Source organism: Ochotona princeps, chromosome 6, assembly GCF_030435755.1.
Source record: "Ochotona princeps isolate mOchPri1 chromosome 6, mOchPri1.hap1, whole genome shotgun sequence".
Classification (NCBI taxonomy): Eukaryota; Metazoa; Chordata; class Mammalia; order Lagomorpha; family Ochotonidae; genus Ochotona; species Ochotona princeps.
The window spans coordinates 87,566,019-87,593,121 of NC_080837.1; the positions used below are offsets into that span (position 1 = coordinate 87,566,019).

A 27,103-nucleotide genomic window follows, 5' to 3' on the forward strand; every position below is an offset into this window, starting at 1 on the left:
GACATGTGAATCTCAGCCAGGAAAAACAAAGCACCTCGTATCCCCGTGGGTCATTAACCTCAAGGCTCTGACTCTACATGCCTCCATCTTAAGGAGGAAGATGGCGGAAAGCCTTCTTCTGTTGCGTGGTGCATGAGAGGAACCACATAATGGCAGGACTTGAAGTACATGTGTGGCGACAGGCAGTCTGTCCACACCCCACTCCTGGACATCCTACAAAAGCCACAGCAGTGACCCCCTGAGCCCAGCCGCACCCAGCTAAGCATCAGCTGTGCCCACTGACCCAGGGAGGAAGGTACGCTGTGGGAGGGAAGAAGAACTTGTTGGTGTCAAGCAGGCGAGCTGTGGCTTGCAGAGAATGACGGGCAGCAGGTGGCAACTTGTCCAGAGACGGAACTAAAGCAGCCTTGGCCTTACGTGTAGGTGGACAGAGAGGCTGGTTGCAGTGGTGCCTGCCTCCTCCTGCTGTGGACAGAATGCCTTCAGCCACAGGGAAAAGGAGAGTGTTAACAGAGAAAGGTCCACCGAAACATTGCTTCACCTGGAAACGGTTCCTCTCATCTCTGAAGCTTCCTCTGAGGCCAGCAGCTGTGAGGGTAGGGTGGCGTTTGAGGCTTGCATCTCAGCTTCAGTGTGTGACTCACTTCAGTTGTTAATACAGCTGGCTAGTTTCAGCTAAGGCGGAAGGCAGAGCACTGCAGAGGTACTATTGCTGTAGCCCGCTTCTACCAGAGGGAATAACGTGGGGCTGAGGAACAGACCGCTGGAAAGCCTGGCCAGCTCTGCTCTGTCCTTCGCTCACTCCTCTGCAGAGCCCTGTGGCTTAGGGAGGGTCTGTGCCCGGGCCTCACTCGTCCCAGGTGGGGCCCCGTGGTTTAAGGCAGGTTGGTACCTGGGTCTCACTCGTCCCAGGTGGGGCCCCGTGGTTTACGGCAGGTTGGTACCTGGGCCTCACTCGTCCCAGGTGGGGCCCCGTGGTTTAGGGAGGGTCTGTGCCCAGGCCTCACTCGTCCTAAATAAAACCCCTAAGTGGTTCATGGTGCTCTGCAGCCTCTCAGAGGAGAGTCATGGGGTAGCAGGGGACATGCAGATGCAGCAAAGGCAGCACAAAGTGCCTTCCCTCCCCTGCACCCTGCACAGCTTGGCATCACGGGGCTACCAGCACACACAGCTCCTTCTGCCATGAGCACTCTAAGTCTAGGGCACAGTGTTCTAGAAATAATGATCTCTGGGGGATCTGCCTAAATGCTTGGATGCATAATGTTTTGTTCAGATAGGTCTGTCAGGGTTGAAGGGCTCCTTTCTCATGTGGACAAGGAGACTGGGGCTGGAGGGAGAGTGTGTGAGACAGGTGTATGGCATGGCCGCGGCCAGGGAGCGGATGCAGGCGAGATGGGCCGTGTTAAGGTCATGGCTCCTGCTTGGCATTCTGCTTCCAGAGTCTGATTTCTCAAATGAGCCAACTCTAAAGGCGGTCTGCTCATCAGAGTGCTGGGCCTTTAGCATTCGTATTCACAGTCCAGTATTTATGCTTGTTAATAAGAACAAGTAATGTCACTGCTCCGGATCCAAGGATGCCAGTGAATTGCATCCTGTGTGATCATCCCAGTTGTCGCACAGCGTAACTGGGAAGGACTCTTAGTTCAACATTTCAGGGAGTTACTTAAGAATATTAGGAGCTTGGGATTCTCCAGAGGCCTTTGGCTGCCCCTGCACGACCAGCAGTCTGCAGGCAAGACCGTGGGGCGAGAATCCAGAGCAGGGGTGGAGAGGCTGTACATTGCCAGATTGTGGGGAAACGTGCGTGCACGGAGGGACAGAGGCAGCCCTCTCAAAATTGAAACCCCGAGGCCTGCAAGCTAGCCTCAATTTGGGACCTGCCCTTGGTGTTTTCTAGAACATACTTTAGGTGTCTGTGGTCAGACGTGACGATCCACCGCATAGAGTTAAGCAGAAAGGCCTCTGCTCAGCAGGAATAGAAACAAGGGCTACAAGTAATCAGGAAGTTAATTTTTATGAGTGAAATCTACATCTTAGGATTTGATTATTGTTTATAGTGATTAAATGTAAGTAACCCATTGGAAAAATAGGATACAAAAGTGTTACAAAAATATAGCCTGTTCTGGTTGGTTTTCAACAAGGATTACAGACTGTCAAGGATGGGGAATGTGTGACTAATACTCCGGAAACAAAGCAGACATACACTCTAAGTTGGCCACGAAGTTTGGTTCATCAGATTGCTAGATAAGCAGTAAAATATTAACATACACTGAACGTCCTGTGTGCAAAGGTGACGTAAAGTGTGCTGACAGACACTCAGCAGGGAGGGGATTTTAATAGACAATTAGAAACATAACAAGGAAAGAAAGAAGGAAATGAAAAGTGAGTGTTGAAAAATGTCCACAGTCACACTGAAAAATTCCCTGGACAGAGTGATCAGAAAGTTTGTAATAGGAAAATGAATTAGTAGACTTGATGATAATATAAAATTATTCAGAGGACAGAAATGTGGTGGAAAAGTAACCAGGCTTAAGGACCTACAGGACAGTGGCTAATAGATCAACTGACATGTCAGAAGGCTGAAGGAGAGGAGCTGAAATACCTGGGGAAATATTTGAATCAAATGTTTGTAGGAGAATAAGGCAATATTGGAAAAAAGTATGCAAGATATAAAGAAAACTTATACCAAGATGGCAAATGTAAATCCAATAGTCACACGGTGAGATTAGAGTTGGTGTTCTAAGGGTGCACACTTAGAAGCAAAGAAAGAAGCGTAGCACGTAACACCAAAGCCAAATGTAAGGAAGAACAGAATCAAAGCCAAATTTAAAATCAGTAATAAAAATCATACGAAGTAGAACCCAGGAATGCTAATTTAGTTTTTTGAAATGACCGACAAAAACAATTCTCTCCAGCTAGACCAAGAAAAGCAAAAAGTCAGGTCACCAACATTGGCAGTGAAAGTTGTCACGAAACAGGAAAGCTTGCCGTTAACAGACACATGCCAGAAAATGCATTCTCATAGTTCCAGTAACTAAGACTCAAAAAAACCCATAGAAAGTGTGATAAGGGTTAGTTTAAGAACTAGTAATTCTTAAGGAATGCATAGAAGAAATTATAAAAAATTCCAGAAAACTTAAGATGAAACACTTGCAAACTCAAGTTATGAGGTATACTGCCTTTATAGCAGTGCTGGGAGAAGTCTTCACAGGAAATGGCACCTGTAACCTTACAGACATCCATTTGGAAATCCCATACAAAATGTGAACAAATTGAGTATCCTGCACAACCCTTATTCGTTGTGACAGGTGGAATTACGTTGTCTATGTAATATTGGCTTAGGATTCAAGCAGTTGTATTTGAAGGCAGAATTCTAGAGAAGTAAGAGAGAGAGAGAGCTTCTATTTGCTGTTTTACTCCCCAGATGGCAGCAACAGCTGGAGTTGGGCTGGTCTGAAGCCAGGAGCCAGGAGTTTCTTCCGGGTATCACACATGGGAGCAGAGGCCCAAAACCTTGAGCCATCCTCTACTGCTTTCCCAGGAACATTAGCAGGAAGCTGGATTGAAAGTGAAGCACCTGGGACTTAAATTAGCACCGATGCAGGATGTTGGAACCATAGGTGGAGGCTTAACCTACTGCACTATGGTGCAGGCCCCACAATTTAACATTTATACTCCTCGTAGATTTTTTTTTTTAAAAATGACCAAAACTAGATTATCTTAATATATGCAGAAAAATAAATTGAGAAAATTCAGCATTCATTCAAAATAAAATCTTGTAACAAACTTGGAAAAGAAGGGGAAGTTTTGTACCTTCAATGGAGCATCTAAAAGAAGCCTTGAGGCATAATGGTAAAATCTTGGATGTACTTCTCTTTGATCTAGAACGATGCTGGAGCTATTCAGCCTGTAGTGCTGGATTCTCTACCCAGCACAAGTGGCCAACAAAATAGTGAAGGGAGGAAGCATGGTGGAAAAGAAAAAGCTTTGTGCACATTTAATAGATTTTAGGTATACAAGCCTAAGCAATCTATTACATGGTCAGCATAAACGTAGGTATTTTTTTGTAAACACAAGCAATCTACAAATGAAGTTAAAATTTATTTTCAACTATGTCAATTAGACAATTTAGCAAGAAGTACAATATGTTTGTAATGAAAACTATAAAACCAGATGCAAGGGAAGGAGTCAAAGGAGACCTAGGTTCCTGGCGCGGCCTCGCACGTTTACAAACAATACAGCCATGCTCTCTTGTCCCAGATACAGTTTCCATTGCCTCTCGGAACGGCTTTCGGTGATACCAACAAGTCAATCTTAAAAACATGTTATTTTTATTTATAAAGCTGAGTCACACAGAGAGAGCTTTAATTTGATGTTTCTCACCCCGAATAGCTGGAGTTGAGTTGATCTTTAGCTGGAATCCAGGAGCTTGTTCCAGGTCCCCACGTGGGAGCAGTGTTCCTAGGCTTTGGGCCGTCCTCTGCTGCTTTTCCAGGCCACAGGCTGGGAGCTGGATGGGAAGCGGGGCCGCTGAGCCAGGAATCGCCACCCGTGGGAGATGCCAGCGCCACAGGCAGAGCTCAGCATTCTACATACAGCACTACTCTGTTTGTTTGTTTTTATGGAGATGCCAAGGGACTGGAAATCAGATGATTTTTAAATAGAAAACAATGTTGAAAATTTTACTTCTATAATTTGAAAACTACAGCAGTTGAGAAACTGCAGTATTGGCAGAAAGCTAAGCATGCAGAGCAGCGTGCTAGGATTGCGCACACGTGTGAGCCATAGACGCTTTTGACAAAGACGCCAAACCAATGCAGCCCAGCGCAGGACAGGCTGAGTGAGCGTGAACTTGGATGCCTCATCGTCCACAGGACTTCACTAGAAAGGGAGCCTGGGATGGTGGCCTGGCGCTGACCCTCCTCGCCTCTCACTCTGACGCTCTGACTTCAGGTCAGACCTTGGCAGCGGACAGTGTCCGCTGCAGTGGGTGAAGCTGTCGCCTGCACTGCTGGCAGCCCGTGTGGGTGCCGCTTGGAATCATGGCTGCTCCGCTTTTGATCCTGGAAGTGCTCCTGGGAAAGCAGAGGAAGATGGCCTGAGTGCTTAGGGCCCTGCCACTCAGTGGGACAATGGATGGCATTGCAGGCCCCTGAGCTCAGCCTGACCCAGCCCCAGGTGTGTGACCATTTAGGGAGTGAACCAGCAGGTGGAAGATCCCTCTGTGTAAATCAGTCTCTCAAAGAAAAAATTAAATCTTAGGAAAAAAGACATCTCATCAGAGCTGATGCTCACACGCACATACACAGGCTTGGACACACACGGATTAGAGTGGCCAGCACACATGGAGTACGATTTACACACGGCACATTACTACAAATACGGACCAGGAAGTCAGGCCACAAGGCTTTGCTGCTGCTGAGTGTGCAAGATGAGCAGAACACGCTGGACAGCAGACGGCCATCCTCTGTGTCTTAGCCGAACACGCTGGACAGCAGACAGCCGTCCTCTGTGTCTTAGCCGAACACACTGGACAGCAGACGGCCATCCTCTGTGTCTTAGCCGAACACGCTGGACAGCAGACGGCCGTCCTCTGTGTCTTATCAGGCAGAAAATGCTCTCACCACACACCCCACTACTCGCGTTCCCTGGCATCTGCCCAGGGGAACTGGAAATCTCTGGCTACATAAAAGCCGCCATATGGTTTTTATAAGCAGCTCGATTCATAATTGCCAAAATTTGGAGGAGTTGAGATGTCCTTCTGCAGGTAAACGGATAAACTGGGACGCGCAGACAATGAGATGTTTTTCTGCACTAGATGGAAACGAGTGGGCCATGAAGAGACATGTGGCAGTTCAGCAGGTCTCACTACGGTGAAGGAGGCGGTCGGACAAGTAGTTGATTCCAGCTGTTGGGCCCTCCGGGAGAGGCCAAACTGCAGGGGCAGAAAAAGTGCAGCAATCGACAGTGGCCTTATGTGGCTGGGGCTGTGATGCGGATTCGTGGCCTCAGGCGTCTGTCCACACCCACGGATGCTCAACACCCACACGGTGAAGGTGCCCGTGGAGGTTTGCTGTCAGCAGCGATGGGCGCCCCTCAGGGAGATGCCTGCCCTGGGAGGCTCTGGGAGTTCCTGGGGAACCCCAGGCTCTGTTCTCAGTTCTCTCTGTGGACCTGAATCTGCTCTTAGAATTAGAACCTTTGGAAGAACAAGAACGACAAAATGGCGATGCAGAGTCACAAATGTAGGAACGTGTGGCTCAACACTGAGCAATCAAACTACTTCCAATAGCTTTTGATTTATTTGTGTGAAGAAGTTACAGAGAGAGAGACAGAGAGATCATTCATCTGCTTCACTCCCCAGATGGCTGCTTGGAGCTAGGAGCCTCCTCTGTGTCTCCAATCCTCTGCTGCTTTCCCAGGTTGTTGGCAGTGGAGCAGCCAGGACATGAGCTGGTCCTCATGTGGGAAGGCCGTATCAGAGGCAACAGCTTTATAACCGTTTATGACTGTTATGCTAAGCTGCTGATTGTTCCTGACACTTGTATTCTGAGTACATGAATAGCATGATGTCTGTCTTATCAGTCCCCGAGGCCCTGCACTGGCCAGTGACATGTAGTTCAGCAAATAATTACAGTGTGTGTTCTCTGCCCAGGCAGCAGAGGGACGGAGATGCAGCCCTGCCTTCCTGTGCGGAGAGGGGGTGTCAAGGGCGCCAACCACAGCAGGCTGCCAGGGGCAGGAGTGCGTTTGCTGCTCTCCAACTTCCCCGAAATCAGAGAGATGAGACAGACCTCTGTGCACTTGTCCACTCCCCAGTTGCTCACAGTATCCAAGACAAGGGCCAAACTGAAGCCAGGGGTCTGCCAAGCTGCCAACAGGGCGCTGTGGCCAGGCCATCACTCACTGACTCTCAGGTAGCCCCTTGGCAGGAAGCCCCCGACACGCTCATGTGCCAACTGCCCGTGTCCGTGATAAACTTTCAGATGGGCAAAAATGGGGTGAAGAGTCAGGGTACAAGACGGGGGGGGGTGCCAGTGTTGCCTAGGCAACTGGTGCGCAGGTGAGGCCAACCCTGCTGTTTCGCCTTGTCTCATGGCCTGCAGCTCTGCACACTGCGTGGGGTTCCCAGAGAACAGAGAAGCGCGTTGCGTTTGGTCCACGGTTTACATAATGTGGAGTTCACAATGTAATTAATAATTACATGATGGAATTAGCAGGCTGCGAAACACCAGGACAGCGAGTACCAGGCACATGGAGAGATTTGCTCGCTGCTGGAGAGAGCCACAGAACAGCATTTCTTTAAAAAGCAGCTCATTCGTATTCTTCCCAACACGAGCTCCTCCACGCTGTCTCCGCACTCTGCCCAAAGCCTGGCGTTTCAGTTGTCGGGGGTGCAGTTCTGTCCATACTGAAGTGAGGGTTTTTGGTGTCTCTGGGAACTGGGTTGGGTCACCGTCCTTGAGGGTGGTCCCGGGGTGAAACCCCTCCTCCTGCCATTGGGAGCAGCCAGAGCCTGCAGGTGTGTTCTGCCAAGATGAGGGGCCACTCAGAAGCAGTTAGATAGAGCTGGGAGCGTGACTCCACAGATGGCCCACTGGGCCTGGACTGATGGCTTCAACCAGGAGGCGGCAAGATTCCTGTTTCTGATCCCAGCTCCTGGGAACCAGGTGAGGTCTGTGTGACCCTGGGGCCACAGGGCTTGCCAGGGCCGCGTATAGCTGGGCAGACCGACTATGCGCTTCGGGGTGCTGTGCCCCTCAGCTTATCCACGCCGAAGCCAAGCCTGCAGGAGCACCCACAGTCACACTGAGGAGCCGAGCGGATGGGTGATGCTGGGTGTGGCCTTGGCCAGGCTGGGCTAGGATTTCCATCTTGTCTCTCCAGTGTTGTGGGACTTAGCACTACCTATTTTCAACTGTCTTGGCTTTTCCATTGCTAAGACAATTTGCAAGAACGTTGGGGCCCTTTCCTTAGGGTTAGTCCAAGAGTTGCAGTAAGAGTGCTGGGCACCTTGGGATGTGGAGTGAGCGCAGAGCAATCCTTGCTGCCATCCCGGCTCTGTGGTGAGTATGCCTGTTGTTGTTGTTGTAGGCACTCCCCAAGATCCTTGATAAGCTGGCACCGGCGTTCACCATGAGCGGCTGCAGCTTCCTCGTGGAGAAATCCCGAGCCTCCACGGCCCGCGTGGTGGTGTGGCGTGAGATGGGCGTGTCCAGGAGCTACACCATGGAGAGCAGCTACTGCGGCTGCAACCAAGGCCCCTACAAGGTACGTGGGCGCCAGGCGCTGCCAGCTCTCTCCCTCCCCTGCCAGTTGAAGGGCGGGCAGGCTGCACCACCTGGGAAGGAACAGCAGCCTTGCTGGTGTGGATCCCAGAGGCTGTTACGTCCCTTGGCTGCCCAGGGCCGCAAGCAGCCAGCACACGCTGTGACCCTCACCCCAGGGCTCCCCAGCTTTCAGGCCGTGTCCTGGCCTGGTTCTGTTACACATGGGAATTTGACTGTTTTTGCAACAAATGGGCCAGACCTGTACGCACCTCACCATGCTTGGTGTCTACTGTGCATGTGGGGTGCCTCTGTGCCTGAGACTGTGCCCATGCTGTGACTTGACAGACCACCGTGTGTGTGTGTGTGTGTGGTGTCTGTGGGGAGGGCGTGTGTCTCCCGCAGTGGGTGGGTGTGGACCTGGCCAGGGAGAGTGCGTGCTCCATATAAATCATGCTCCCTCTGCAGCCATACTAACTGAGTGAGCAGCTGCCTGGCAGCCACAGCAGGCACTGCTGGCGACTCGCCTCTCCCCCATGGAGGAGCATAAATAAGGGACATTGTGACAGAGCCAGGGCAGAAGGCTCCTTTAAATTTCTGAGGTGAGCTGACAGACAGCTCCTGGGTGACTTCCACTCAAGCTCGGGGTACCTGGACCTTGCCAGGGTCACTGCTCATTGTAGTGGTGTTGGTCCACTGCTGGAATGGCTGGGACACACTTGGCAGCTGCGCAGTTGGTCCTAGCCTGTAGAAATCTGCTAGTCACGTGGGGAGTGTGGGGAGCCGGGGCAGTGACACTGTTCACTTCCCACCTGGCCCGCTTAGCTTAAAGTGCTGGTTCAAGGAATTGTTTGTTACTGGATTAATGCAATGTTAGTTTGAATTAATCCTGGTAATATACATCAATGCGGTTGCAGAATCAGACGGGGTGAGATTGTGGGATGGACCCTGAGGGAGGTGCAGGTCACTGCATTCCCTAACCATGCTGTGTGAAGGCCTGAGAATCGTGCGCCAGTGCAGGTGGGAGCTAGGATTCTGCTCTTCCCGGCCACACAAGAGGCAGGCTGAAGGAGCCTCGCTGTGAAGGTTACATCAAAGAAACTGCTCCCTCTCTCAGTGTTCAAAGCCTGTAAGGTGGAGGGGCGGCGGGAGCCCTGCACACTCTGGCCCAAAGCCTTGTGGATGTGGGCTGGCCCCTCCGCCCAGAACCGTGGGACCGTGGCTTCCCCAGCAGTAGCGTAGGCTCCTGACTCTGGGTCGCTGAGCTGCAGTCCTGCAGGCCTGGGGTATTGGAGAGAGGAGTGGCTCTGAGATCCAGCCTTGCGCTGAGTTGGGTTCTCCCACACCACTCACACATGGGCTGTTGGCAACAACAGGGGATGCGAGAGGTGCGCCCAGTGGGAGGGCTTTTAGGTGTGGACGCCACAGCTGTCCCCAGGAGTTTTTCGCAGTGCTTTGTCTGGGTCTACGGGGGAAGCATGGTGGGAACTGGCTGCAGACAGCAAAACAGTGCCAGGCCTGACTTAGCTCGTGGTGCCGTGCTCCATATGAAACACCTCTCGGTGGACCGGCTCCTTCCTCCCCGCTCGTCTGCCACCTCCACACACGCTGTGCGGTCACACTGCTTCCCCAGTGCTCAGGGTTCGACCGAGTCTGCAGAACAGAGTCTGCCGGCTAGATGGTTGCACAGAACCTTCCGTCCTGGCCACATCGCAGATGGCATTTGGCCTGTTTGGAAGCGGGGTCCCAGCTGGGAACTGCGCTTATTATTGTGAGGTCTCTTGTTCAGCATCGTCATTGATCCAGCAGGACGATGATGCTTAACCACACCCGCGAGGAGCATGCCTTCTTCCCTCCAGGAGGGTGTGAATGTTCCTGCTTAGTGTGGCTTCCAAGGCGCTCTGGGGCTTTCTCACAGCACACTGAGCACCTGATGTGTTAGCAATGAAATGAAATATCGTTTCTTACTCTGCCATTTATGCTGGCTCTGCATTAAAGAACACAGGCTATTGCCTTCGAATAATTGTTATTAATATAGTATTCGGTATTTTCTCTCCCATTTTCCAGCCTGTAGTTGGCTAATTTTTAAAGCCCTCTGGTTTTTCTGTCGGGGAGGCAGCTGTCTGGGTGGTGCTGTAATCTGATGGTAATGTGGAGGCTCTGCCCACTGAGAGATTTACTTTGCTCGTCTGGACAGCCTGAAGCTATGGAGCCGGTGGAGGGGAAGCCAAGATGGAAGGTTGCATGCCTGGGGGACTCATTTGTCAGAGGCAAAACCTGTGTAGACATCTGCGCCCGCGTCCCGAGTGTGTGTGACCTGGGGTCACGTGCAGGGTGTGCTGGCACACGCTGCTGAGAGGCCCCACGGGTGCTCCCACCCAGGCAGGCTGTTGATTTGCTGCTTGCTCGGGGGGCTGCGCCGTGAGCCCAGCCAGAGGAAGGGCTGAAGGTGGGGGACTCAGGCACAGTTGGAACAGTGATCCATGCAATGCTGAATGAATTTGCAGCCCGCAAATGGTCTGCTTCGTGTCTCGGTCTCGACACATGTCACCTCTCCCTCTCACAGTATATTCTTGAAGACCTCAAGTCTGTATGAGCCACACACTGCCCACACCCCTGCCAAGTGTCTTCCTGGTCAGGTGCCAGAGGCCTCTTGCTACCCTTCCGCTTTCTCTGAGCTCAGAGTTAGAGTGCAGCAGTGTTAAAAACCAGTCTTAGCTGAAGAGTGGATGAAGGGATGCGTGGTGAGGGATTGTCCCCGGCCAATGGGTTACTGGAAAAGAAGTCCTCATGGCCCAGGTGTGCTGGAAGCTGTTGTGAACGGCCTCACGTGGCTGAAGGTGGAAGTGAGTGGGCAGGTTGAGGGAAGAGCTGGCAGGCTCAGGCTTGGCATTGTAGCGGGCTCCTTCCAGGGCAAGGTGCTCCGGCAGGTGCAGTGTATCTCAGGGCACACTCTAGCAGGTGTCCGTGAGGCAGGCAACTTACATCCCTGCATAGGCCCTACCTAGGGTGCAGTCTACCCTCTGTAACACTCTGATCCTTATTGGTCCACAGTGCCCAGCTGTGTCCACCCTCGGGATATGCCTGAAGCCAAAGGGAGGCTGCTTTGCCCAAAACCACAGCTGCTCCCGAAACCTGCCTTGGGGCAGTGCTGGTCTAGGGGCCCACTGCCCTGGCTACCTCCATTGTGACAACTTCAAAGGGCTTTCCAGCCCCCAAGCTCCCTATAGAATTTCTGGGGCCACTGTGCTGGCTGTGTGTTCCCAAGCTTCCTCAGGCATTCTTCCTTCAACCTTTTCCCAAACGCTGTTCCCTGCAGGTCCCACAGACCCTTGGCTACTTTTGGGGGCAGGCGCTACCTCAGGTCTCAGAAGCCTCGGGCAGGGGACTGATGTGGTGGGCTGAGCACCCAGGCATTCTTGTGGGGCTAGCAGGCACTCCTGGCTCTCCTGGGACAGCAGCTTACCCAGGATGCCTGCAGGGACCCCCTCCGTGGGAGTTCAGGGTTGCCCCACTCTGGGAGGAATCACATAATGGACTGCAATGCCGTGTTGCCCGAGGGGGCTATAACAGCTCTGTTTCTCTGCTGACCTTGGAAGCCAGGCAGGCCCGACACAGGGTTCTTGGCCATTGCCCACTCTCTGCTCAGGAGGTGTTGGCAAGAGGAGCCCCAGGCTTCAAACTGGGACACCCACTCTGCTCTTGGCTGCCGCTAGGTTTGTCTGCAGGTGAGGGATCTACCTCTCTGGGAGTGGAGACATGGTGTGTAGTGGAGACTCGGGCACCACCCATACCCTCCACCCTCAGTACAGGCCACAGCACGCTCCTCTTCACAGCACGCTCTTGGTTTTCACGCCCTCGGAGTTTGCTCGTCCTGCTGTGCTGGTCCCACGTGGCCAGGTGTTAGGGGACTTGGGCCATCTTTCCCCATCCCTCATCCTCTTCTGCTGTGTCTTGCCCTGGCTTCCAGGGTGGAGGCGGGCAGGACTGCAGGGTGGAGGTGAAGCAGACTGCAGGGGGAGACAAGGCAGGCAGGACTGCAGGGTGGAGGTGAGGCAGGCAGGACTGCAGGGTGGAGGTGAGGCAGGCAGGACTGCAGGGTGGAGGTGAGGCGAACAGGACTGCAGGGTGGAGGTGAGACAGGACTGCAGGGTGGAGGTGAGACAGGACTGCAGGGTGGAGGTGAGGCAGACTGCAGGGTGGAGGTGAGGCGGGCAGGACTGCAGGGTGGAGGTGAGGCAGACTGCAGGGGGAGGCTAGGCAGGCAGGATCACAGGGGGAGGAGAGGCCTTGGGCCTTCCCGATCAAGGTTTTTGTTCAATCACTTTTGGCAACCACAAATTTTGACGTTTCTTAGACACTGCTATTTCACATTTGTATTTATAGACTTAGCTGTGTCACAGCAACTTGTGTATGTGTTATTTAGAAACTGGCCTTGTTGCCAACCCGCTTATTGTAGCTGCCAACCACCTGTACAGCATCATCTGCATGACAGCCACGTCCCACGCCAGCGCCTAGGCAGGCCACAGGCACGGACGCGCACCCCTGCTCCAAGTGCATGTCAAGCACATCCCACGCCAGCGCCTAGGCAGGCCACAGGCACAGATGCGCACCCCTGCTGCCAAGCGCAAGGCGAGAGTGAGGGTTGTAGGCTGTGGCAGCTGAAGGAAAGCCCACTCGGACCACAGCTGCAGCCTGAGGTCATGTTGGGTTACTATTCTCCCATCACTTCCCAGGACCAGGGGCTGTAGGAAAGTGACTCTCCTGGCTTTTGTAGAGGGGGTGGAAGTTCATTCATGCCAGCCGTGGAAGACTCAGGATCCCCTCAGATCCCCATGAGGCCTGCCTGGAGGCATTTCAGGGCAGGCCTCTGAAATGTGTGTCCACGGCTCCACTACTCCAGTGTTCTTCAGGAAGCTTACATCAGCTGGCCCTGAGCACCCGAGTGGGACACCCAGAGCAGGTGCGGGGCATGAGGGTGCAGTTCTGTACCCAAGTTGGCTTGGCTCTGGCACCTGCCCCTTGGGGACGACAGCGTCAAGCATCCTGTCCTCCTGGCCCTGTCCCAGTGCCTTCATCCAGACTTTCGGGAGATTGCCAAGTTCTCCCAGCAGGGCTGTGCTTACACACTGATGTCCCAGAGAGAATTTACAGATGTTGTTCGTGGTTTTATTTTCCGCAGCTCCTAGGGGACCTTAGCATCTGATGTTCCGCCCTGTGTCGTTGAAGAATTAAAAAGAAAACTGACATAAAATGATGTTAGCTGCTTTTGGGCACTGTGTGATAATTCAATCCAGTACAAGGTGTAATGATCCAATCAGGGCAATTAGCATTTCCGTCTCTTTGAGCATCTATCATTTCTTTGGGTTGAGAAGTTTGATACTTTTCTGGGATCTGGGAACAGAACCAGCTGTGAGAGCCATGGCATGCCTGGGCTCTGATAACATTTTACTCAGGAGAACAGTTGCATTGCTGGTGATGTTCTAAAAAGAATGGTGACCCCCCCAAATCCATGGGGAGCCTGTGGCTTAACTTACTGGATGCTAGGTCTCCAAGCTTCCTCATCAGCTCTAAAGCTGCCCAGCTTGCCATTGTGGGGACCAGCTGGAGGCTGCCTCTGGCCACCCCAGCCCTGCCCACCAGCACGGCATTGAGGGTGTTCCTTAGCAGCCTGATGCTGGGTGAGCTTCCAGTTGACCCCCTTTGGGTTGTGAGCAGCCCGAGAGCTCAGTGTTGGTCAGAGTGCAGACTGCCAGGCCCTGAGCTTGGTCAGGATCCTGCCGCTTGGCCATATGTGTCGCTGGGGTGCAGGGTGGGTAGAAAATGGCCAGAGCTCAGGGTTGGGAAGCCAGGAGCCCTCTCTTTTCTGTGAGGGCTAGGACTTCGTTTCCAGGATTCTGAGCTGCAGTCAGAGGTTATATGCGGATGAGATTTAAAGCAGAAAGCAGCCCTGGTAAGAGATGCACTATTGATCTGTGCTGATATTTTAATGTTGCATGAGCTGCTGTCCCCTGCATCCATATTCTCTGACAGGCTCGTTCCATAGGGCTCTGGCTTTGTGTAAGTGTGCCTTGCTGTCAGAACGCAGCCCTATTCCTGTGCCGCTGGAGTCCAGATGCCGGACATGTCCAACGGCATGACTGCTCGTTGCAGCTTCATCCCATGCACCCTATCTCCAGGGGACATGATGCCACGGTGTCACCTAGCTCCCGTGCTCCCAATCAGGTGGGCCCGTGGGGCCCCTGGCAGTGCCGATCACCAGGGCCCGTGATGCCCCTGGCATTGCCGATCACCAGGGCCCGTGGTGCCAACGGCGTCACCTCGCTGCTGTCTGTGCTGTTATGTTGGTCTCCTTGTGTTTGATCTCAAAGCACACCATAAGTACTTTATTAACTCCCTGCAGGCGTGATGATGTAGTGAAATATTGCAGTCCTTCTGTAACCCACAGCTCCATAAATGCCTCAGCACCAGAATGGAACATTAAAAGGAATTAAATAAGAATCACGAGGCCGAAACGCTAATGAGGTTGCCACCAGGAAACTTTCCTGGGATTAAGAAGGCCTTGGGAGCATTGACTGTTACATGTCCATCCTAGAAAATGACTCGTTATGTCAAAAATAAGGATGGGTCTGGGACTTGGAGTAATCCAGTAAGCCTTGAATGCTCTCTGATCCTTTGAAAATAATTTGGCTGCAAAAGGCCACAAAGAAGAAGAGAGGGTTTATCTCTGTAAATCTTACTCTCCCCGTGTGACTGATCCAAATGCAATGAGCATAGGCCCTGAAGGAACAGACAAGAAAACCCAAAGCGACCTGCATTGAATTCAGTATTTTCATGCAGGGCCTGACCTGGCTGCTCAGCCCTGCTGCGAGTGGAGGCCTTGGTGTGGCCGACCCCACCCATGGGTGGAGCTGAATGGTCAGTGGTGAGGTGCTTCCTTGCTACATGTGTAGGAAGTGCAGTGGACTCCAAGCCCCAGGGTCAGCCTTGACTGTGAGGGACAGTGGGCATCATGGCCGCCTGCTAATGTATTGTCATTCTCCGCCATGCAGTCAACAGATGGCCTGGAAGGCTTCTATTCACATCAGCAAGCCAAGAGCATCTGTGTGTGTCTCTGTGTGCCTGCACCTGTGAGCCTGAGTGTGTCTCTGTATGTGTGCCTGTGTCTCTGTATGTGTGCCTGTGTCCCTGTATGTGTGCCTGCACCTGTGTGCCTGAGTGTGTCTCTGTGTCCCTGTATGTGTGCCTGTGTCCCTGTATGTGTGCCTGAGTGTGTCTCTGTGTCCCTGCACCTGTGTCCCTGTATGTGTGCCTGCACCTGTGTGCCTGAGTGTGTCTCTGTGTCCCTGTATGTGTGCCTGAGTGTGTCTCTGTGTCCCTGCACCTGTGTCCCTGTATGTGTGCCTGCACCTGTGTGCCTGAGTGTGTCTCTGTGTGCCCACACCTGTGTGCCTGTGTGCCTGAGTGTGTCTCTGTGTCCCTGCACCTGTGTCCCTGTATGTGTGCCTGCACCTGTGTGCCTGAGTGTGTCTCTGTGTCCCTGTATGTGTGCCTGAGTGTGTCTCTGTGTCCCTGCACCTGTGTCCCTGTATGTGTGCCTGCACCTGTGTGCCTGAGTGTGTCTCTGTGTGCCCACACCTGTGTGCCTGTGTGTATTTGTGTGTCCCTGCACCTGTGTGCCTGTGTCCCTGTGTGTGTGTCTGTGTGTGCCCACACCTGTGTCTCTGTGTGTGTCTGTATGTGTCTGTGCATGCCTGCACCTGTGTGCCTGTGTGTTTGTGTGTGCCTACACCTCTGTGCCTGTGTGTGCCTGCATGTGCCTGTGTTCCCCACTTATGACAGAGAAGAGAATGTTTTTGAATATTTGGAGCCCTGTGATAGGCATATGGCAATAGAAGTTTCTGGGTGAACCTGTGATTGTGTCCTAGGTTGGACTCATGTGGAGCTGTGGTGTGGGTCTGGGGGCACAGAGCACGATGCCCGTGCTGAGCAAGGCCAGCTGCGTTCTCACCGCATCTTCATTCCTCACGCGCTCTTTCCTTCACTCGTCGTTCTAAGAGCATTTTTTTTACAGACCCAGCAATGCGTTAAGTGCCCAGAATGTGACGGGTACTGGAGCCGACAGGCTGCTGCGCTGCCGAGCTCGCCGTCCAACAGAGAGGCCAACATTTAAGTAGGCACTGCGGCGGAGAGCCGAGTGGAAGGCTCTCAGGGCTGCTGGGCATGCGAAAGGAGGCAGCGGTCTCTGCTCAAAGACAGTTGTGGGCAACTCGGGCGATCTCCTCCCATCCCAGTTCTGCTCCCCATCCTGGCTTGTTGCATGTTCCTGGCTCTCACCAGGGGATGCCACGTGGGGTGGGCACTGTGCTGGGTTGGAGCACATACGCTCTCCCACTCACGTCTGGCACCTCGCAGATGCTCTCCGCGAGCTACGGTTAGTTAGCTCTGCCTCACTGAAGCCAATGGAAGCAGAACAGCCAGGACATTCCACAGTGTGCTTAGACTGGCCAAGGCCATCGAAAGGAATGCAGCTACTCTTAATTATTTCACCTTGAATCAGCTTCTTGCCGTGCTTCCCCCGGTAGTGATGAGGTACCTGTTCTTTCCAGTGAAATCAGAAGTGTGCCAAACATACTCATACGCATTGCTGTGCACGCAGAGCTGGGGCACAGGAGGAAATAGGGGTGAGGAGTGAGCTGGGCCAAGTGTGGCAGGGTTTCTGGATAAGCCAGAATGGTCGGAATGGAAGATGGGAGTGCTGATTTGCCTCTCCAGCTGTTCTCTGGGCAAGGGCATCTTCAAGGCCAGCAAGGGTAGGCAAAGCGGCCGTGTCAGGCTGAACTGCTTGTTGGCTTGCCTGAATTGTAGCCATTCCCAAGTAGGTCCTCCTGGGAACTTGAGCTGTCGCCCCAGGGCGGAATCATGATGCCCAAAGATAATGGTGGCCCCTGAGGCACCACGGGCCACCAGGCTGGGGCACTGCTCTCCCCTAGGGACTCACAGGAAGTGCCTTATCCAACAGCACACTCATGACTTTGACCTGAGATTCTTCCAGAAATTTGCTCACAGAAGTACACAAAGATAAGTAACTAAGGATGCCACTGCTTGTCAGGGATGGAGACAATCCCACTCCCTCGTGGGGCGTTCGTGTGACAAACGTTTCAGCTATGGAAGCTGCGGGTGGGGAGCAGGATGGTGCCATCAGTCTACGAACTTCAGCTTTTCTGCATACCAACTTCATCTTCTGTAAATATTTTTCAGTGTTAGAGAGAGAGATAGAGAGAGAGAGAGAGAGAGAGAGAGATTGATTTTCCATTGATATTGCAGCTGCTGGTTCACTCCCCAAATGGCTTCAAAAAGAGCATGGAACTGGGCCGTGCATGACAGCCTCTGGTGACTAAATCCTCACCTTGCATGCACCAGGATCCCGTATGGGTGCTGGTTTGCTTTCCACCTACTCCATCGAGGCTTGTGGCCTGGGAAGGCAGTAGAGGATGGCCCAATAGCTTCTTGGCCTTTTGGCTAAGATCAAGTCAGGATGGCCCAAAGCTTTGGGACCCTGCACCCATGTGGGAGACCTGGAAGAAGCCCCATGCTCCTGGCTTTAGATTGGCTCTGCTTGGCTGTTGTGGCCACTTGGGGAGTGAATCAGCGAGTGATCTTTCTCTCTAGCTTTCCTACTCTCTGTAAATCTAACTTTCCAATAAAAATAATAAATCAAAAATAGAGCATGGAACTCCATCTAGGCCACCCACACAGGTAGCTGGGGCCCCCGTTCTCGGGCCAGACTCAGCTGCCTTCCCTGTACATTGGCGGGAAGTTGAACTGGAAGCAGAGCAGCCAGGACTTGCACCGGCACTGCTGCCCAATGCCACCCTCCCTCACCTACTGTCTGTACTTTGAATAAATGATTTATCCTGTGTGGCACACCAGCTGATCCTTGTCTTTGCCACCACCATCATGCTCTCACACCAGCCTCCCAGTGTGAAAGCTGAGACACTGAGCATCTCCGTGGCGTTCCACAGCGTTCACAGCTCCTCAGTGGGGTCCCCCGCCTGAGCCACACCATCTCCCGTTGATGGGATTTTCAGCTGTTGTAAGGCTGGGACGAGCGGTGATTGCATTACATGCAAAATCTCTGTCTAAAACAATCTTAGCAAGAAGGAATTCTGGGCAAACTCTCAAAAGAGGAACTTGATATGGATAATTGGGAAGTCCTGAATTTCATTAAAACATAAAGAAATCACTCAAGAAGGTTTGTAAAAATATTTAAACATTTTGCTTACTGTAAATGTAACATGAATCAAATGTGAACTTTGTGAGCCTATGAATGCGTGTTGAATTACATTGAAATTGTAACGTCTGCGGTGAGGAGAGCTGTGATTTTTCCAACTAGGTCTGATTGCATGGAGAAAACCTTGGTCCCTTCCGCAACAGCACTAGACCTGGGCAGCAGATGGGAGGATTGTGTAAACGAGCAACAGTCAGATCAGAAGACCCTCCTTGGTCCCCCTAAGGAGAACGTGTCTCTGGCGGAGATGAGATGCGTCTGTTGGTGTGAGATGAGGAGAGTGGTCATGGGGTCCTAGCCATCTGTTGGATGGAAGAAACAGCCTGGTTGGGGGACAGATGACGAGAACGACACTTCTGAGGGACATGCAGGACATTCTGACCAGATGTGATGAAGGGCTACTCACAGGAGAGGGGGAGAGAAGTTGTTTGCGGGCATGTGTGTGCTGCTGGAAGCCTGGAGAAGTGCACAGAGCCTCCTGGACCCTCCAGAAGCAGCTCGGTGAGCTCTGTGACCACTCCGGCGGTGCTTGGGTCTGCAAGCAGCTTGTGCTGGGAGAGAATGGCCATTGTCGCGTGCCCTTAGCAGTGTCTTGGTAATGCGTGCCCGTTACTGCTGTGCCACAGCTGACGGTGTCCCTGTGGTGGCCTGGTTCCAAGGCCAAAGCTGCCCTGCCCGCACATGGTCTTCTAGCTTTCCACGGGACTCTTCGCTTTCCAGAAATGCAAATCTATATTTTTGGTGTCATTTTGACTGACGAAAGGGCCTCTGGGTCAAGCTTAACGAATACATTCCTTAAAAATCAGTACTGCAGCATCTCAGCATGGCTTCCAGGTTACCCTTGTTCCAGCCCAAGCATGCTCTTCCGCTCAGTCCTGCACCGTCAAAGTGCCCTCCCTCTGCGGCTGCTTTTCTTGTCCCTGTGGCAGTGGCTCCCTCCCCCCCCCGATGACTGGACGTAGAAGTAGGACTGAGCTGGGTGAGAAGCGAGTAACCGTCCAACCCTATCAAAAGAAAAGAAAAGCAAGCAAGCAAGCAAGCAAGCGTGCCTGAGCCGGAGCAATGGACCTAATGGTATGTAAAAGTCTTCCAGAAGTTGATAAGAAATGCACACTGTGAAAATGCTATCCATCTTTCACACCAAATTAAATTTGTCTTTTAATTTCATTTTACACAAACTTTTCAAACCCTAGGCTTTTGTGATTCTTGAAGTTCAGAATTACAATGTTTTAAAAATTATTTTCAATGAGCCCACTGGTGTTTTCTATTGGTGAGTGTGAATGTGACGCTCGATCACTTTCGCTCATGGAGAAAAGATATCCTCAGAGATAAGCGCTGAGCTATTAGCTGTGTTAACGTCGCGACGTCGGGATGTTGGAGCGGTCTGCAGTACAGTGGTCCTAGGATAATTCTGGCCAAACTTGCGAATAAGGCGAGCAGATGTTAAGGCTGCAGGTGTAGGCTTTGCTGCTCCTAAATACAGCAAGCCGTGGAAGAGAACCCGCGAGGCATGTGGGGCCTCCTGAGTGCTCACGCCTCTGGGTGGCTTCGCTCACCACGGGCTGCTCACTGCACGGTCTGGTGACCCTGCTGTCATGGACAACTTCTTTCCGGGGAGGCAGAGAGGATGACTGACAGCTTCCGAACCCTGCGGAGACAGAGGGTCCCAGGAGCTCTCGGCAGACTGTGAGGGCTGCGGGAAGAGGTGAGGACGAGGCCCAGCCTGTCACACTGCAGAAGAACTGCTCCCTGCCACCCCGGCACACACACCCATCCTGGCAGCAGAACCCACGGGCTTGGCTCCGGTGCCACAGAGAGAGCATCCTCAAATGTAAGGCAGCTCTTCAGAAGAGAGATGACGAAGGAATAGGGCCTTGCTGCCTTCTTTTGCTCACTCACCCGCTGTCGAAGCACACGGAAAGAGGGATGTTGCCCATGTGCCCCTGGCCGTGAGCCTCATTGCACTCCCCTGCCGCCTTCCTTGCCACCAACGTGCTGTGTCTTCCTGAAGGTCTCCGTGAAGGTATAGCAGTTCAGGGAACCTGAGCACTTTGCCCCGGAAGTGATCCTGTCACGTACTGGTCTCCCCAGTGTCTGCCCCAACTGGAACCTCAGAGCTAAACCGTTGTTACTGTTAGTCCAGCTCAAGACCACACACTGCGTTGCGTTCAGTCTCTTTAGATCACGCTAATCAGGAACAGTGCCTTACCCTCTATCTCCCTGGCATTCATGAAGAACAGGTGCTTTTTGGATCTGTCTGGTCATTTCCTGATCATTAGCTTTGACGTACGCATCTTTGGCAGGGATACCTCGAAAGCAAGGTGGGATCCTCCCTGGTTTGTCGCACTGGGAGGCGAATATAGGTCCTGTAAAATGGACCACTTGCAAAGCTGTGTCTGCCCTGCCCGCGTGTTGCCCACTTTAATGACACATTTTCCCCGGGGTCATGTTGTCATCTAGGCACTAGCGAAGCCTTCTGTGCTGTGTCATTGCTTCTCCCTTACTTCCCATCTTTGTGACCAAGCATTTCTCTTTCTCATCCATCCTTTCTGTCATTGTTATCACTATCATTGATTTATCATCTCTCCTGTCTGTAAGGATGTTTCAGCAAGTTTATAGAACATGAAATTAAAGGAGTTTTGGTACACTTTCTTGAAGCAAAGTGATGCAAGGACTTTTTTATAAACTCATGGATGGTCCGTGTGTGAACTTGAGATTTTGCATTGCCACAGATGTGTTTCGTTCTCACAATGTCTTCAGTGGACATTGTGAGGTTTCCTCCTGATCCATCCATCCTCTATGGATTTGTATAGGGTACAGTCTATCATGGTCACGCCCTTTGCTGCTCCTGTTGCCTCTGGTGTGACCTGAAGGAGCCGCTCTCTGCTTCCTAGGTCCTCATCTTTCTGTAATGGTTTTACCTTGTACCTGTCCAGATCTCCTGCCCTGGCTATGGAAGCCTTTTTCCTTCAAAGTTGTTCTAAGGAAATGTCTGTCTCTCTCCCCTACCCTTTCTCTCAGGTTACCTTTTTGAAAATAGGACAGAGGTGTCTAGAAATCAAGGTCCAGGGATGAGGTGTGCTCTTGCTCAGGTCAAACGGCTCAGAGGCCAACAGCACAGGCAGAAGTGCTGAGCCTCCAGGAGCCACAGGTGCCTCCAAGTCGCCAACAACAGTGTTGGGATTTTACTTGTTATCAAGTTTTTGTTTTTTTCCAACAGCGAGAAAATAAGCAACGTGTCATGATAATGATGGCAGATTCTTGGTCGTTGTCTTGAGATCCGCGACCTTGACATCTCTGTTCTGATAACTCCGTATTTACCTCTCCTACTCAAATCTTCTGTCTCCAAAGCGAGACATCCAATATGTCAGACTCTCCCTGGCACACAGTGAATGCTCCACAAGGTGCTCCTCTTGCCTGTCTCCAAATTATCCTGGACCTGCCCTCAAGCCTTCCTGAGTTCAGTTAATGTCTGCTCCAACTTTCTGGGTTCAGTTTTGACTTCTTCTCCCTCTTCCTCACAAGTCAGGAACATTACCACTCTTCATTGTATTTCCCCGTTGTCAATTCTGATCACCTGTCACTCGCATCTGTGCCGACTAACCATTATCTCCTTCCTAGATTACTGATGTAAAAGCCTCCCCACCTTAAATCTATTCTCAACGCATCAATAATAGGGTTATTTTCAACCATAAGCCAAGTGACGTCATTTCCTCCTTAGAATCCCAACACGTCTCCCCAGCACCGCAGAGGAAAGGCAAAGCCCTTGTAACAGCCTACAGCTCTTGCTCATGCTCTGCCCCTTGCTTGCTCTCCCAGACACTTTGGTCTCCTGACAATTCCTGGAAAACACCTGGTGTGTCCCCACCTTCTGACTCGCCTCCGAATCCTCTTGGCTGACGACCATCTTCAAGTCCTCACTCCGCTCTCATCTTCTCAGTGTAACTCAGTGCCCCCCACCCCTCACCTGCCACTTTGGAGCACCTCATTCCATGTATTCTGCCTTCTTTTTTATTTTCCCCCACATCGTTAATCACCTCCTAATATTATGAAATCCACCTGTGTGTATTATTTATTGTCTGTGTACTTGCTAAAATTAAATCTTCAAGAGCAGGAATCTGTTTCTTTGGCTCACTAAGAATTGTTTACCTTATGCCTAAAGCAGGTTATAAAACATGACAGATATTCAGCAAATTCATATTCAATGAAAGATTTAGATAAGTTGTTCTTATTACAAAGTAGTTGCATGTATCATGTATCTTTCTGTCCATCCATCTAGCCATTGACCTATCCCTCTGCCCACTGACACTTCTCTCTGCTGATGAGCAATCTCTCAGGTTAGGCATGTTCTTATGTAATTTTGAAACTAACAAAGAAATCATGGTGTGCTTCGGGTATTCCTATTTGCTTTCAAGAGCTGCTTATTGAACGTTCAGGAATTCTGATGTTGCAGTGTATTGGGTTAGGCCCCACTGCTCAGGTGGACCTTCCTTGTCGGTTGGGGATCAAGATGGCCTGCCTCTGACTCTGTTCGCTGACCCCCACAGGGGAGCCTGGAGTGAAGCTCCTGGCTTTGTCCAGGCCTAGTCCTGGTTGTTGTGAAAGAGAACCTGCACATGAGAGATGTCTGTCTCCACACTCCTTCTCTCTGTTGATCTGCCTCTTGGAGAAATAAGTAAATACATCTTTAAAAAATATTTGAGAATTTTAAGTTGGTTGTTAAGCCAGTGGTAACCTGGCATTGGCCCAAGTCAAGGTGTGCACCCCACAGACATTGGGAGAAGCTAGAGTTTGTGGCTTTCCTTGTCCTTTTTCTCTACCACCTATGACCTCAAAACTAGTTGGCCAGTAGGCCAACGAATCAATGAGACTTTGATTTTGGCCAGCAAGCCAGTTCCTCTCTGGATGAAAGTTCAGACTGATTCTTGTGTTAATGTTTTGTGGAAAAAGATGAATATGAACATCCAAGTGCAGGCGGAGAGAAACTTTGTTCAAAGCTCGCTAGTTCGAGGAGCCAGGGCTGAGCCGTGGCCGGGACCTGACAACCGGGTGGTGCAAAAGTTAGAGCAACAAGAAAACATCAGTGCTCTGACTGGAGGAGGCTGGCCCCGGGAAGCTGGGTCAACACAATGGGGCAGTTCACCCAGCTTGTTTGGGGGGAATAATTGGCTGTTTTCAGTTTCTCTCGGGTTGGGTAGGAGAGGGATGAAAACAGGAAGGCTGTCCGTTGCTGAGCCGGTGACTGCTTGCCGCACCGACTGTGCGTGCTGGAGTTGTGCTGGCCTTCTTGTGTGGGTCCAAGTTCTGTTGTCAGTGTGTGTATTCAGCTTGTCACCTTCTGTTTTTATTGTTCAGCTCATGGGAGGCTGTCTGGTGTGGCAGGCTGAGGTTCCAGGTAAGCCCCCAGTGCCAGCTCCTGCTGAGCGTGTACTGATGGTGTTTGTATGGGGAGAGCAGCTCATGGGAGGCTGTCTGGTGTGGCAGGCTGAGGTTCCAGGTAAGCCCCCAGTGCCAGCTCCTGCTGAGTGTGTACTGATGGTGTTTGTATGGGGAGAGCAGCTCATGGGAGGCTGTCTGGTGTGGCAGGCTGAGGTTCCAGGTAAGCCCCCAGTGCCAGCTCCTGCTGAGCGTGTACTGATGGTGTTTGTATGGGGAGAGCAGCTCATGGGAGGCTGTCTGGTATGGCAGGCTGAGGTTCCAGGTAAGCCCCCAGTGCCAGCTCCTGCTGAGTGTGTACTGATGGTGTTTGTATGGGGAGAGCAGCTGTGGGAGGCTGTCTGGTATGGCAGGCTGAGGTTCCAGGTAAGCCCCCAGTGCCAGCTCCTGCTGAGCGTGTACTGATGGTGTTTGTATGGGGAGAGCAGCTGTGGGAGGCTGTCTGGTATGGCAGGCTGAGGTTCCAGGTAAGCCCCCAGTGCCAGCTCCTGCTGAGTGTGTACTGATGGTGTTTGTATGGGGAGAGCAGCTGTGGGAGCATGCAGGTCCCTTGTGGCATCACTGTGTTGGTGGCAGCTAACATGGGAGCAAAGGCTGGGGGCTTTGGGGAGGGGACAGGGGCATCTGAATTGTTTCCCCTGAATGCACAACGGAGACCATCCCGCCTTGTCTGAACTGTCAGCAGTGGTCCAAATATACTCCTGTCTGGGCCTGCAGACACGCAGACACTGTTGTTGTGCATGACTCCAGAGCTGGGCATGAGTCTTTGCAGTCTGTTCCTGTGCACATGGATCACTGCTCTGACTGTTCTCATCAACAAGGGGTCAGTTTAAACCAGCGTGACACTTAGAAACTGCGTAGCCAGAGCCGGCTTGTCAGAGGCTCATTGGCAGCATTTAGGGACAAAAGTTCAACACATGTTGTTGTTCTTTAGAAAGTAAAACAGGGGCTGATTATTGAATTGACAGTGTAATGATGAACTTGATACTAGCGGGAACTGTAAAAATGGAGCCCATTTCCTTGGGAAAGTATGAGGTTTCTCACTATTGAAAGCTTTCCAGAAGACAGCCGTTGCTTGGATGTCTCAGCGAAGGTGTAGATCTCTCAGTGCCAGCCGTCTGTGGTGCAGAACGGTGCTTGGGGGTGTTGAGGAATGACTCCTTGCTTTAAGGGGTAGTGCTCTGCAGGAGTGGAGGATGGTGCCACTCAGAGAGGTGGGTGCTTTGCTCTGCAGGAGTGGAGGATGGTGCCACTCAGAGAGGTGGGTGCTTTGCTCTGCAGGAGTGGAGGGTGGTGCCACTCAGAGAGGTGGGTGCTTTGCTCTGCAGGAGTGGAGGATGGTGCCACTCAGAGAGGTGGGTGCTTTGCTCTGCAGGAGTGGAGGGTGGTGCCACTCAGAGAGGTGAGTGCTTTGCTCTTGGAGTGGAGGGCAGTGCCACACAGAGAGGTGGGTGCTTTGTTCTGCAACCTTAATTACAAAGGGTGCTGGCTGGAAGATGTCACTTCATCATGGGGACATCCCAAGTCATGTGCTCTTTGCCTAAACATTTGGTATGCTCTTTGAAGACTGAGAGAATCGCCTAACCAGGGAGCTTGCCTGTCTGTTCTTGCTGCCTTGAGACCCACGGGTTAATTGAGGTTAGACATTTAGCCATGGAGGCTCGGATGGCCTCAGTTTGTATATTTTTTTGTGTATGTGCTGGTCTTAATTCCTTGTCCTTTGTTCTGGCTTTGGCCTCTCATGCACTGGGCTTCAGATGGGGGCGGATGAATGGATCGTGAGTGGACATGTGTAATTTCCTGGGAAATTGCTAAACATCTGACTAGCAATCCCAGATGAGCTAATGTTCCACCCATCCCTGCCATTGCCAGCATCACCCATGGGCTAGGAACTCATTCCTAGGTAGGATTCCATTTTGACAGCCGGCGGTCCTAGCCAATCCTATGCAGAACGCTTTAATAAGTGATGAGGTCCAGTCGATTATTAGAATGCTGGGGGACATTGCTAGCCTTTGCACATCAAAGCCAGTGTCCCTGGAGGTTCACACACTGCAGAATGTTCCTTTGCCAACATCGACCCTCATGATGAAAATCAGTCAACAAGGAACAGTGAATCATAGGCTGTTTCTCCTGGGACTTTGGTGACCAAAAGAGCAGCACATTGTTAGATTCCAGCTGATTCCCTTCTGCAAAAGTGAATCATGATTGGTGTCTCAGGGCATCACTGAAGTAAGCATGTGCAAAATGCTGCAGTCAGCTTGGGGCCAACTTGGGGAGGGATCCCAACACACTGAAGCAGGTGCAGGGGAGGTTCAACGAGGGGTGACGGGTCAGAAGCATGTCACCCGTCCTCGAGGGCAGTGGTGCTTCACCTGCAAACGTGGCTGCTCTAAGTGTTGTGGCCACTTCTTTCAAGTAGATGTGACTCTCTCCCCAGCTCAGTATCCTAACACACACCAAAGTTTTCCAGAAATGAAAGCACACCCAGCCTGGTGGGATTTGCTCCTTGTACCAAAATACATTTCAGGAGATGCACAAAAGATTCCCCAAAAAATCTTACAATGAGTTAGTACTAGGTGACTGTTCTGCCAACTGCCACGCAACGCCTCATTTGTTGGGCCATCTCTGTGTACACCATGTTCTGGGAAAAGTCGCTCCTAGCCATGCTGGAGTGGATTTGACCCTTCACTCAAGGGGTTTACTTTGGATTTTCCTGTTGAGAGCTGCTTTGCAGCTGGGGCCCAGACTCCTGGAATCGAATCAGAAAGAGTTGGAGTGCAGGCCCGGTGGCGTGGCCTAGAGGCTAAAGTTCTCACCTTGAACACCCCGGGATCCCATATGGGCGCCGGTTCTAATCCCGGCAGCTCCACTTCCCATCCAGCTCCCTGCTTGTGGCCTGGGAAAGCAGTCGAGGACGGCCCAAAGATTTGGGAGCCTGCACCCATGTGGGAGACCTGGAAGAAAGTTCCTGGTTCCCGGCTTCGGATCGGCTCGCACCGACCGTTGCGGCTCACTTGGGGAGTGAATCATCGGACGGAAGATCTTCCTCTCTGTCTCTCCTCCTCTCTGTATATCCGACTTTCCAATAAAAATGAATAAATCTTTGAAA

At 51.9% G+C, this 27,103-nt stretch overlaps 1 protein-coding gene across 1 annotated transcript in view; it reads left to right on the plus strand.

The window, feature by feature from the left end:
- Positions 1–27,103, plus strand: part of AGBL1 (AGBL carboxypeptidase 1) — a 508,639-nt gene that overhangs the window by 306,919 nt on the left and 174,617 nt on the right. The window contains exon 21 of the mRNA XM_012929213.3: positions 8,095–8,271. Coding sequence (XP_012784667.3) covers positions 8,095–8,271 — 177 coding nt within the window. The remainder of the gene's footprint in view (positions 1–8,094; positions 8,272–27,103) is intronic.